The 13,738-nt window shown below is 40.9% G+C and overlaps 1 protein-coding gene across 1 annotated transcript in view; it reads left to right on the top strand.

Moving 5' to 3' along the window:
• Positions 1-13,738, top strand: part of LOC114654947 (DENN/MADD domain containing 4C) — a 227,759-nt gene that overhangs the window by 74,676 nt on the left and 139,345 nt on the right. The window contains 1 exon segment of the mRNA XM_028805821.2: positions 6,307-6,622. Within this exon segment, the coding sequence (XP_028661654.2) occupies positions 6,318-6,622 (305 nt within the window). The 5' untranslated portion in view covers positions 6,307-6,317.

Below are 13,738 nucleotides of genomic sequence, written 5' to 3'. Positions count from 1 at the left end.
CAGTTCAAATCCTGGTACTGACACCACTGTGTGACCCTGAGGAAGTCACTTCACCTGCCTGTGCTGCAAAAAACAAAAGTAATGTAACAAATTGTACCTCAGATGTTGTAAGTTGGTGGAATAAAGGCATAAGTCAAATAGATAAATATGTATTATACACATAGGAACTATTCATTTATTTTCAGTTAAGTCATCTGCAGCAAACTTTTATAAATGAGGGTTTCTCCTTTTTAGATAGTGCAAACTGTTTCTTCTTCATTGATGTTTTCTCTTGGAGAGCTTTTTTCATTTCATTGAAAATGAAAGCAGCAGCTGCCAAAATATGTAGCTTTCTTATTAATTTTTCAACATTGTGTAAAATAAATGTATAAAGTAACATAAAAGGTTTAAATACTGGTTATTCTTTTACACTAAAATATTACTACAGAGATACAAAAAAAGTAAAATGGATATGTTCTTTTTCTTTAAGGAGATTAAATATTACTGAAGAAAGAAAAAAAAAATTAAACAGCCAAATGGGGCTATGCATATGAACTTAAAAGGTTTAAATAAAACAGAAATATATATTTTATTTTTACTTGGTTAACTTGTGGAGGGTGTATCCTGTAGCAAAGCCCTAACTTTTTTCGTGAAAGCCCGTTTCAGTCAATAAGTCTTATGTGTGTGTTTATGTATGTGTGTATATATATGTAGATATGTGTATATGTAGATATGTATATATATGTATATGTATATAAATGTTTGTGTGTGTGTATATTATATATATATAATATATATATATATATATATATATATATATATATATATATATATATATATATATATATATATAAAAGACAGCAACACTTATAACAATGACAACACAATTACATTGACAATCATGTTACGTTATTTTTAAAATGTTTCCTTTTTTTTTCATAACCTCTTTAACACACTACTTCTCTGCTGCGAAGCGCGGGTATTTTGCTAGTATATTATAATCGTGGACCCTGTTCATCATATGTTACATAAACACACACGTCTTCACATTGGAGTAATTTGTATTTGCTAATTAACCTATCCAGCACACCACTGGGATGTTAAAGAGGAAAGCATATTTCTTTGGGGGAAAACCTACACAGATACTGGAAGAGCATGTAGACTCCACACAAGATATGCTATTTGAACCCATGACTCTTGAACTATGAAACCGTTGTACTTTCCATGGGGCCACCATGCTGCAAAAGTATTATCTGTCTATCTGTCTGTACTATATAAAAGGCAATAACAAGCATATATCTTCTTCTTTTGTCTGTTCCTGTTAGGGGTCGCCACAGCAATTTAATCTTTCTACATATCTTCCTGTCCTCTGCTCCTTGCTCTGTCACACCCACCACTGGTATGTCCCCTCTCACTACATCTGTAAACCTCCTCTTAGGCCTTCCTCTTTTCCTCTTGTCTGGCAGCTCTATCCTTAGTATCCTTCTCCCAATATACCTAGCAGACAGTACCTGTGTGTCACAAATCACTCATGACAATCTTCTCCACCCACTCCGCCCTGCCTACACTCTCTTATTCACCTGTTTCACACTCCCCATTACTCTGTACTGTTGATCCCAAGTATTCAAACTCATCCACCTTCACCAACTCTACTCCCTACATCCTCACCCTTACTCTGACCGCCCTCTCATTCACATACATGTATTCTGTCTTGGTCCTACAGACTCTCATTCCTCCCTTCTCTAGACCATATCTCCACCTCTCCAGGGTCTCCTCAACCTGCCCCATTCTCTTGTTACAGATCCCAGTGTTATCCGCAAACATCCTAGACCATGGAAACTCCTGTCTAATCTCCTCTGTCAGATTGTCCATGACCATTGAAAATATGAAAAGGCCCAGAGACAATCCCTGATGTAATCCCACCTCCACCTTAAATGCATCCATCACTCCTACCACAGACCTCACCACAGTCTCACTTCCCTCGTACATATCCTGTACCACTCTTACATACTTCTCTGCCACGCTCAACTTCCTCATACAATACCACAACTCCTCTTTAGGCACCCTGTCATATGCTTTCTCTAAGTCCACAAAGACGCAATACAACTCAGTTTAGCCTTCTCTATACTTCTCCATCAAAACATTCAGAGCAAACATTGCATCTTTAATGCTCTTTCCCAGCATGAAACCATACTGCTGCTCATTAATCACCTCCCTAACCTAGTTTCCACTACTGTTTCTCATAACTTCATGCTGTGGCTGATCAATTTTATCCCTCTGTATGTACTACAGTTCTGCACATCATCCTTGATCTTAAAAATCGGTACCAGTACACTTCTTCTCCACTTCTCAGACATCCTCTTACTTAGGAAGATTGCATTAAACAGTTTGGTTAAAAGCTTCACTGCCACCTCTCCTAAACACCTCCATGCTTCCACAGGTATGTCATCTGGATCAACAGCCTTTCCATTCTTCATCCTCTTCATAGCTATCCTTATTTCCTCCTTGCTAATCCGTTGCACTTCCTGATTTACTATCTCCACATCATCCCACCTTCTCTGTCTGTCATTCTCTTCATTCATCAACCTCTCAAAGTACTCTGCTGTTGTGAGTATGTTTCCATCATTATCCTTTATCACCCTAACCTGCTGCTCATCTTTTCCAGCTTGGTCCCACTGTCTAGCCAATCAGTACATCTTTTTCTTCCTCCTTAGTGTCTAGCCTATCATACAACTCATCATATGCCTTATCTTTAGCCTTTGTTATCTCTCTCTTCACCTTGCGTCTTATCTGCTTGTACTCCTATCTGTTTTCTTTATCTCTCTGACTATCCCACTCTTCTTTGCCAACCTCTTCCTTTGTATACTCTCCTGTATTTCCCCATTCCACCACCAGGTTTCTTTGTCTCCCTTCCTCTGTCCAGCTGTCACACCAAAAGCACCCTTCTAGCTGTCTCCCTTACCACTTCTGCTGTTTTTACCCAGGTATCTGGTAACATTTCACTGCCACCTGTTTTGCCTCCTCTCTGAACTTCACCCTAATGTCTTAGTTTTTCAACTTCCACCATTTGATCCTCAGCTCTGCCCTCACTTTCCTCCTCTTCTTGATCTCCAAAGTTATCCTATAGACCACCATCCTTTGCTTCCAAACCACACTTTCCTCTTCAACCACTTTGCAGTCTCCAATCTCCTTCAGACTGACCTCCGGCATAGGGTATAATGCACCTGTGTGCATCTTCCTTAAGTCTTGTGTATCACCGTTTTCCTCCATCTTCTTAAAATCCTTATTCACCACAGCCATGTCCATCTTTTTCACAAAATCCACTACCATCTGACCTTCTGCATTCCTCTACTTGACACCATACCCACCCATCACCTCCTCATCCCCTCTGTTCCCTTCACCAACATATCCATTGAAATTCGCTCCAGTCACCACTCTCTCTCCCTCTCTCTCTCCAGAAATTTTCTTTCGAATCCATCACAAACTCAACTTGTGGGGCATATGCACTAACAACATTCATCATCACATCTTCTATTTATAGCTTCATAATCAACACTCTTTTCATCTCCAAAACACTGCCTTCTATTTATAGCTTCATAATCAACACTCTGTGCAACACTCTTTTCACCTCCAAAACACTGTCAACATACTGTTTCTTCTTACTGGTCCCTACCCCATTTCTCCTCCCATCCACACCATGGTTGAACAATTTGAACCCACCTCCAATGCACTTAGCCTTACTCACCTTTCATCTGGTCTCTTGCATGCACAATATATTAACCTTCCTTCATATCGACTAACTCTCTCCTTTTACCAGTCATACTTCCAACATTCAAAGTTCCTAACCTTCCTCCTCTCCTCCTGCCTCTAGATGCCTTCCCCCTTTTCTTCTCCTTCGGCCATCAGTAGTCCAATTTCCCTCGGCATCCCGTTGGCTAACAGTACTGGTGGTCATTGTTAACTTGGGCCTTGACCAATCTGGCATGGAAATCTGTATTGTTCTCCTCATATTAATCTAGCAAACTTTTACACTGGATGAGCTTCCTGACATAACCCTACCCCCATTTATACGGGCTTAGGACCAGCACAAAGAAACACACTGGTTTGTGGGTCCCCAGTGGCTGAGTTTAATAGCAAGCTTATATCTACCATAACTATTCTGTTATTTGCACCAAGTCCCATCTTTTTGTCTTGCCTGTTTTCTTTACTAAGCATAGTAGATTTTACTATCTCTCTATTATAAAAAAAAAAAAATCCTGGGAGAGAAAGACGGAAGACGAGATGTGATCTTCACGTTAAGATCACGGAAGACACTTAAAAGACCCGCGAGAAGAAAGAGAATGGCCATGGAGTGTCTCGCAGGGACCTTAAACATGAGACTTTGTGCCAAGAGATTGACCCAGGACTGTCTCGCGATGACGTAGAACATGAGATTCTTGCAAGACACGCCCTACTTACAACCAATATCAAATAAGACAACGGGCTGCAGAACATTCAATCATCTAAAGAATCTGAGCATACACAGATCCAGGGTCTCAGCACATATAAAGTGTATAAGGACAATACGTTCTAAATGCAACGTCGATGACTAAGTGAAGAAGAAAGCAGCACGGAGAAAAGAGACTCAAAAGCATTGGAGAGGCAAACAGCAAAAAAGAATACTCTAGGTGCAAGTTCAGAAAATAAGGAAAGTAATTATCAGCCCGGAACAAGTGGAATTGAAAAAAAGCACGTCCAATCGGGCTCAGAATTAAAACACAGAGTAAAAGACAAAGTAGAATTTCATAAAGACATTCACAAACGTTGGCGCTATACACATGCAGAGCAGGTTAGAGATTATGAAAGCAGTGGAATTTGAAAGGCTCAAAAAAAAAAAAAAAAGTTGCCGCGATACACATGTGGAGAAAGTTAAAGGATATGAAAGAAGGAAAATTAGAAAAAAAAAAAAAAAAAGGAAAGATCGCAGTAGCACAAACAACCGGAAATTATTCCTCGAAAAAGGGAAAATACCATGGACCAGGTGTCATTGGAAAAAAAAGCAGGACAAAGCGAGGTCAGAAATAAAAGACCGAGTAGAAAACAAAGTAAAACGTCATAAAGAGGTTAAAAAACAAGGGGGCCAAACACATGCAGAGCAGGTTAGAGATAATGAAAACTGGAATTCAAAACACAAAAAAAAAAAAAAAATGTAGGCGCGATGCACATGCTGAGCAAGATACAGAATATGAAAGCAGAAAAAAAACGACTGTCAAAACAAAGACAGTAAACATCGCATTAGCGTAAAAAAAGAGAAATTATTACTTGGAGAAATAACGAAAAGATGAATAGAGATCGAATATATGGACATAGGCGATATGTCAGAAGTATGTAAATATTGTAAGGCTTTAAAGTTTAAGTCAGAGAATTTCAAAAAACGGGGTTTACCTCACATACATTTATTGGTTACTTTGCAAAAAAAAATTATTAACTGCTGATGATGTAGATTGTTTTGTCTGTGCTAAAATTCCAAACAGAGAAGCCTATCCTGAATTATGGTACAAAGTCATTAAACACATATCTCACTGACCTCATTTAAAAGATTCGGCATATTGGGACTCCAAAGATTCCAAATATTGTTTTTACAGAAGTTCTGAAATAAAAGTGAAACTAATGAAATAGCAACAATTCAAAGAAAAAAAAAAATCTTAAAAGTGTGTATCCGAAAAACCAAACACGGGAGTTGGCGAGCGAAGTGAGCAGGGGCCAAAGCCCCCTAGTTGTTATTAAATACAGATGAAGAAATTACAGTTGATGATGTATAAAACAGCTGTACCTTTATCATTGTGCCATTATGCCTAAACATTCTTTCCCACTAAAACTACAAGACTTATTACCCCTTTGGCTGTAAATAAATTCCAGCAATAAGAGTTTACTGTATGGGGTGATTAAATCAATAATTGAACAGTATATCTACACCAAACTGGCGGATATATTTTGGTGCTTTGGTGGTTTAGGGGATTGTACATGAAACAATTGGTGCTGTAGTAACAAGCTTTGAAGCATACACCTCTATTATACTTTTATGTACAAGTTTTATTTTCCTCAAACAAAGCCCACAAATAAGTGAACTGAAACAGCAGGATAGTTGAAGCAGTGTTAGTGGAAGTGTGACAGGTCATGTAAAATGAATTTGAATAGTATCACTGCTTCTTGGACCTGTATTCTTTAATGCTAGCCTATCTGCTGAAAGAAGTAGTTAAGAAATGCAAATAAATATGAAATGTTATCTTCTTTGTCCTGATGACTCTTAACTCAGATTTTTTTTTTTGTTTTTTAAATAACATTTAGGTCCACCAGCCATGATAGAAGACAAAGCCCCCCGAGTCACAGACTATTTTGTTGTGGCTGGACTCACGGACACATCTACTCCCCTAGACCAGGAGATCAGCCTCTCCGAAACAAAGTCCACTGGTCCCAAAGCACCTATTACAGATCTAGCAGTTATCATCAAATCTGCAGGTGAAACCGTCCCAGAAGGATTTACTTGTATTGAAACAACCTACACAGGACAGCCAGCAAACCTGAACCATGGCAGTCTCAAGAGCCCAGAAATATATCTTTGTTACAGAAGGGGACGGGAAAAGCCACCACTGATTGACATTGGGTAAGTAATTACTAATTTAGTTTAATTTTAAGTTCTTCAAGCAGCAGCACACCACACATTATTCACTTTGTCCAAAGTCCACAATAACTTTCAAATTATATACCAAAGGCTACCAATGTAGTGATGCAGTACTGATGAAATGTGCTCAATTTGTTTTTTTTGTCAAGATTCTTTAAGTTGTCTCTGATTTTAATTGTTCACTATATTGCATTAATACAGAAGATTCAATTCATGCTGTTTCTTAAATAAAAAATTAAGTCTTAGTATTAATATGTGATTTTAAAATGCTCCTTTAATTCTATAGTGCCATGCCCTTCTGGCTGGACTTGCAAGACAAAACTGCTTTCGCTCAAACGTCCTCACATTTCTTTACTGCGCCCAGAAATTACACTTTCTCTTTTTACCTTGTTAAGGTTAAAGAATTTGCTGCTTACACGGTCAATAATGAAAATCTAGGTTGAGAGCCTCTGGGAATTTGATGCTCTTGATAAGGTAAAGCTTTGTGTTTCCATAGCTTATGGCAATTTACCTTCTGTTTAGAATGATCTGGCCTAAAATTAGCATGTAATGTAAGGATAATAAGGGGTCTAAAATTGATCTCCGGAAACACAAGTGTAATAACTTATGTTCCTGAAATACAGTCACTAGGACTTGCAAAAAATTTGAGTGATACTGAAGCTGATTTTTCAGAAAAGTTTATAGAGAGAAACGTATATAGATATAGAAAGTTTGAAAGTGTCTTCTATAACTAAAGTAGAAGAGTAATTGAAAATCACTTAGCCAGAAAACCTTGTCATTTTTAATAAAAAGCTAAAAAAATATCGACTATAATATCGGCTGTTTTTTTCGGATATTTTGATTTTCAGTGGTTGAATTTGCTGTCCAAGGTCATGTCCACACTACTACTGTACATTTTCATTTAAAAACACAGACATTAGTCTTAGTTTTTGCCTTTTGTCCACAATACCCCAGCATTTTTAATCCCTATAAATGAAGAATTTTGAAAGTGCTCTCCATAGCTGTATATTTCTGAAAATGCCAGCTCAGGATTGCAGTGTTGATAGGTGCAACAATTCCTCAACAATCCACATTTACATTGTGGACACTTTTTGTGACTGAAGACAGAGAAGAAAATTAAAATTAGTAAAAACCTTTTATTGATACATACCAGACAAGGGTAAAATGACAGAGAAATACAGTCCTAGGACACCGCACTTCATCTGCCTCGAGCGCAGATATCCTTGCTCTTTTATACCTTTCTAGTCTCCTGATCGTTGACCACGTAAGCAATAAAAATAGCGTCCTGACTCATTTTGTATTATTCCAATTGGTAAAGTCCTTACCCTAAAGGTATATTTTCTTGTCACACACATCATTAAAGAAAACTTCCAGAAAGTATATATGCTTTTTGTCACGTACGCAAAACACAAACAAGTTTGATCATTCTGTCCTATTTTCTGTACTTACACACATACATTTTGTTCAATTACATCATTTTATGTTTTTACACTCCTCCCTTTTTGAACAAAATGATGTGGGCAGTAGAATTAAATTGAAATGGTTGATGAAGAGGAAGGGGGGGGGGGAAAGGGGTTTGGGAGGAGAAAATGGAAGAAGCTATACGAGACATGTGCTCCTCATGTAGCATATGTGCCCTTTCCATAGAGGCGGTAAAGTACTTAGATAGAGATCACCACCCATCCTTGGGTAGCCCGAGAGGGTGCGGGTAACAGTCAACAGAAAAAGTATTTTTAAGATAGCCATTTCTTGCAATGCGATGCGTGGATCCAGGCAGGCAGTCCTTCGACTTTCACGGCATGTGGTGTGGATAGAAGAATTTGGAATGGTCCTCTCCACCTAGGCTGATGCCAGTGTTTCCTCCGAGTATCTCGAACCAGGATCCAGGTGCCCAAGGGAATTGGTAAATCCTTAGAAGGTGGGCTGGTCCTCCAGGCTTGATTACCCTGCTGGTGCACTTCCTTCAATGAGGTTCGGAGACCTGCAAGACTAGAGAGAAGATCATTGTCCACAGTATGCAAATTCACATTTCCTACAACCATGCCAATGGGCATGGGACGTCCGGTCAGAATCTCAAACGGCGATAGTCCCAGTTGTCGGTGTGTCCGTCCCCTTAGTCCCATTAAAGCTAAGGGTAGTGCATCCGGCCATGATAAATTAGTTTGTTCACAAATTTTTGCGAGTTTAGCTTTTAAAGTGCCATTGCATCGTTCTACGATGCCTCCGCTTTGGGGATGGTATTTACAATAATGGTGCACATTAATTTGGAGCCAGGTGGTTAATTCATTTATAACGGAGTTCACAAAATGAGTGCCATTATCTGTTTGTAACTTTTGAGGGATACCCCATCTTGGAATAATTTCTTTAATTAGTGCTTTAGCTACTGTTTTGGCATCGTTGTGTTTTGAAGGGAAAGCCTCTACCCATCGGGAGAACACATCGACAATCACAAGACAATATCGGTACCCTTTAGGTGGGGTTAGTTCAATGAAATCCATTTGGAGGTGTTCAAACGGACCCATTGGATTAGGGGTAACGGCGGGACTTACCTGGGTACCTTTTCCCACATTAAACTTTTGACATATTGCACAGCGTCTGCAAAATTGCTCTGCATATGTAGAGAAACCTACAGCTTCCCAATGTTTTTCAACTCTCGAACCATGGCATCTCTACCTGCGTGATCGAGGCCATGGGCGATTTTTGCCATTCCTGGGAAAGAGGCTTTTGGGAGAAAAGGTTTGTTAGTGTGTTTATGAGTCCAGACTCCATCAGAGAGGGACCCTTCTTTGGACCATTTTCTCCTTTCGATATCCGTGGCTGCACTCTGTAAAGAAATAATTTGATTATCAGGGTCCTGGTCATTTTCTCTGTTGGAATAAAGAAATTGGTGTGTTATTATATGCAGCCTCTTTAGCAAAGTGGTCAGCTAATTCATTTCCTTTGCTAACAGGATCCTGTTTTCCTGTGTGAGCTTGACATTTAACAATCGCTAGCTTCGATGGTTTGGTTATAGCTTCTAAAAGGGATTCGATCAATTTCTGATGTTGGATGGGTTTGCCAGTACTGGTCTTAAATCCCCTTAGTTTCCATAGTGCTCCATGATCATGGCAGACTCCAAAAGCACACCTGGAATCCGTATAAATTGTTACGATCTTCCCTTCGGACAGCTGACATGCTCGAGTGAGTGCTACGAGTTCAGCTGCTTGTGCACTCAAGCTTGATGAAATTCGATTTGCTTCCAGCAGGCGGTCCCCTTGGACCACTGCGTAACTGGTTGAGATGTGAAGTTTTGGCTTGTACTAGGATAGAATGTACAGCGTGAGGCACTTTAACTGTTAGGGGGCTCATGAGAACTACATCCGTGCTTGCTAATACAGCTTCTGTTGTTGCAGCCACAGCACGAAGACACGGAGGAAGTGCTGCGGCCACTGGATCCAGTTTTTTAGAAAAATAAGCCACCGGTCTTTGTTTATCTCCATGTTGTTGCGTCAGTACTGCATTCATAAATCCCTGCTTTTCGTCCACGAACAAAGTGAATGGACGAGAATGATCAGGCAAACTAAGCGCGGGCGCAGATAGAAGAGCAGTTTTTAGGTTACAGAGAGCCTTCTCAGCCTGTTCATTCCATTGGACCTGGCCAGAAAGGGGGATGCCAGGAGTATTAGCCAATTGTTGCAACGGCTGTGCTCTTTCAGTAAAATTTAGAACCCACTGTCTGCAGTAGCCCAGAATACCTAAAACAGACATAACCTGTTGTTTTGTGACCGGTCTAGGAAGATTTTGGATGGCTGTAATGCGATCGCTAGAGAGAGCTCTTGTTCCATACGTAATGTCATGACCTAGATATTTTACAGTTGTTTTGATTAGCTGCAGCTTAACTTTAGAAACTTTATGGCCATTGTCCCCCAAAAACAGCAACAATTTCTGGGTATCTTTTGTACAATCTTCTTCCGTAGCGCTACATATCATCTACATACTGTATCCCGTCCGGCCAAAAGCCTTCTAAAATTTTGGGCAAGAGCTTGTCCATATACACAAGGGGCTTCAGTGTATCCCTGAGGCATGACGGTCCATGTCCAACGGCGGTTTTGGAAAGTAAAAGCAAACCAAAATTGAGAATCAGGGTGTACAGGGATAGAAAAGAAAGCATTAGCTAGGTCAATAACGGAGAAGTACCGAGCGTAAGGAGGGATAGTAGAGAGGATAGTGGAAGGATTAGGGACGATAGGGGCCCTAGGGAAGATGGCAGAATTTACTTGTCGCAAGTCTTGTACGAAACGCCATGAACCGTCAGCCTTTTTTACAGGTAGAATGGGGGAATTGACTGGAGAGTATTCAATTGGAATAATGGCACCGCGTTTGACGAGATCGGAATGTACGGCGGAGATGCCAGCCTCTGCTTCGGGAGACAGAGGATATTGGGCACGGTGCGGGCGGAAGGAGGATTTCGGGTGGATCACCAGAGGCTCACAATGGGCTATCCTTCCATAATCATTCTTTCCCTGGGACCATAGTGAATCAGGGAGCATAGAGAGCCAAGAAGGGAAAGTGGTTTGCAATGAACAAGCAAAAGAGGAAGGACGGCACAAAGCGCGATGTACTAAAAAATCAGTTTGAAGCACCACTTTAGTTATTAAACGGTCAGGAGTATCAAAAATACCTGGAGTAACTTGTAACCAGTCTGTTCTTTCAAGGCATTTTTCTACCCATGGTCCTATTTCCCCCCATTTAACAGTGCGTGATTTAGCTAAGGAAATATGAGGCACTGAGCCGCCAAGATAATATATATGCTGTAAGCATGTAAGATGAACAGAAGCAGCTGCCTTTGTGGATGAAATAAAAACACAGGAGATGTGAAGAGTTTCGGGGCGAGTACCAGAAGTAAGGAAAGATTCTAGCCAGGGGGTGTCTACTTCTATAGGGAAGTATTGGGCAGTACAGTGTAAAATGTCAGGGGCCTGTAAATTGGGAAAGAGACAAGGGGAAAAAGAGTGTAGGGCTTTGAGGAGAATGGTGTGTGGGGAAATATCTAAAGTCCAAGCTGCAAAAGAGGGTTTGGGGTAAGGGGCAATTTGACACAACAACTTGGGGGTAGAACAGAAAAAACCTTTGTCAGTCATAGAAATAGAAAGAGAAAGTTTTGTCATGAGATCTCTTCCTAAAAGGTTAACTGGACAGAGCTGATTTAAAAGAAAACGATGCAGTAAGGTATGTCCGCCAGGACGTGACTGGACTTGAAGAGGTTTTGATACTTGAAGAAGGTGAGGTTGTCCAGAAGCAGTAAGCACAGTAACAGTCTCGTTCGAGGCAGGGACCTTTGCCAGCGAGAGGGTAGATCGAGTGGCACCAGTGTCGATTAAGAAAATAGTCTCAGTGCCATCAACGAACAATGTCAGTAAAGGATCAGTCTCTGAATTATGGGTGAGCAAAGGTAGTTGAAAAGAGTGGCTGGAGGTCCCTGCGTTTTCCTATGGCCAGTATTGTTGGTCAGGGGTGTCAGAAAAAACAGGTGGAATAGGGGGAGGCGGGGGCTGTTGCTGTCTGTGAGGGCACTCCCGACGAAAATGTCCAGTTTCACCACAGGCGTAGCAAGAGTAGGAATTAACATTGGGATTAAAGGGAGAGGGAAATAAAAGGATTCTTATTGTGGTCAACAGGAGGAGCTCTAAAACCACCTCGTCCTCTTCCTCGTCCCCTTCCTCTAATGCCATATCCTCGGCCTCGGTCAGGAGTATTCCTGGTATAATAGTTCATCTGTGCTGCCAATAATTTGGCATGAGAGTCCGATTCCTTCTGCTTAGTTTGTTTTTCGGCATGTTCAGCATGTCGTTTGACTTCATCAAACGCGGCACTTTCCCACTCAATACAGGAAGTGCGGACCTTGTTTTGTATATCAAGGCGCAAACCGGAAACAAAAGGTGGAACTGCAGCTCGGGTGCGGTCATCAACATTTTCCAAGCCCGAGTGATTAGCCATAAGGTCTTGAATCCTATGTGCCCATTCATCAACCGTCTCGTCTCTCTTTTGTTTTGCAGCAGAAATAAGGGACCAGTCCGTTCCTTTTTTATATTTTTCTGCAATATTTTGTCTCAACGCCTCCCATTGTGGGTTAAATTCGCCTTCTCCACCAATCCCCTGTCCTTGAGTTAAAGCTGGGTTCCATACCCATGGAACGTCATTGCGGACACCCCTGCTAACAGTGGCCCATGTGGTCCCAAGCTTTCGACGAAGTACCTGGGTCCATTCAGCAGCGTTAGGCTTATACATGCTATCTAACTGATCAAGTTGTTCAACAAATTTTAGTCCTCCTACTTCCTTTGGATCTGGAAGTGCATTCACGACATCCTTTAGTTCTTGGATGTCCCAGTTCCGATTTATCATAACTGTTGTGGGATTTTGGGGTCCGGCTGGATGGGCAGGGTTATAATGGGGATTGGGAACTTCTATTGAAGGATCAGAAGAGGTTGGAGAGAAAAAAGTTGGAGCTGGTTTGTGAGTGGAGGTTTGACTCCGAGTGCATTTGGAGACGGGGGTTTGTCTAGTACGGGGTGGGTCATAGTGATCTGTGCCTAGGGGATCATCGGGGGAAAACTTCTGCCAGTTGTAGTGCAGGGGGGGCAGTCGGAATGGGGGATAGAGGAGGGGATAATGGAGGTGCCTGAGGTTGGTACTGAGGAGGGGAAAAAATAATAGGATAAAGGGGGTCTTTATTTGGATTATTCTTCCTTTTCCTCCCGTCTGCCTGTGGTTCAGTGCCTGTCTGAACTTTCTGTAATGTAATTAGTAATTCCTCTTTCTCCTTTTTAGCCTTTCCCTCATTTGCCCGCAACAATTCATTCTGTTTCTGTACTGCTTCTAAATTTCTGTCTTTTATTACTAATTCCCATCTATCGAACATATCCATTCGATACGGTCCACTATTATAACAACCCTGCTTATTCCTACACAGGATCTTCCTAGCTTCCTGTATTTCACTTACATCTCCTGTCCCCTCTATCGGCCAACGCCCACCACTCTGTCTATTCCATTTCCTACATGCCTTCTTGAAATCTAAACCTGTCTTCTTTTCTATAAATTTCCTAGGAGACCCATTTTTAC

The sequence above is a fragment of the Erpetoichthys calabaricus genome, chromosome 7 (genome assembly GCF_900747795.2).
Source record: "Erpetoichthys calabaricus chromosome 7, fErpCal1.3, whole genome shotgun sequence".
Lineage (NCBI taxonomy): Eukaryota > Metazoa > Chordata > Cladistia > Polypteriformes > Polypteridae > Erpetoichthys > Erpetoichthys calabaricus.
The sequence above is the reverse complement of the archived record's forward strand: the minus strand, read 5'-3'. Positions and strand labels throughout refer to the sequence as shown.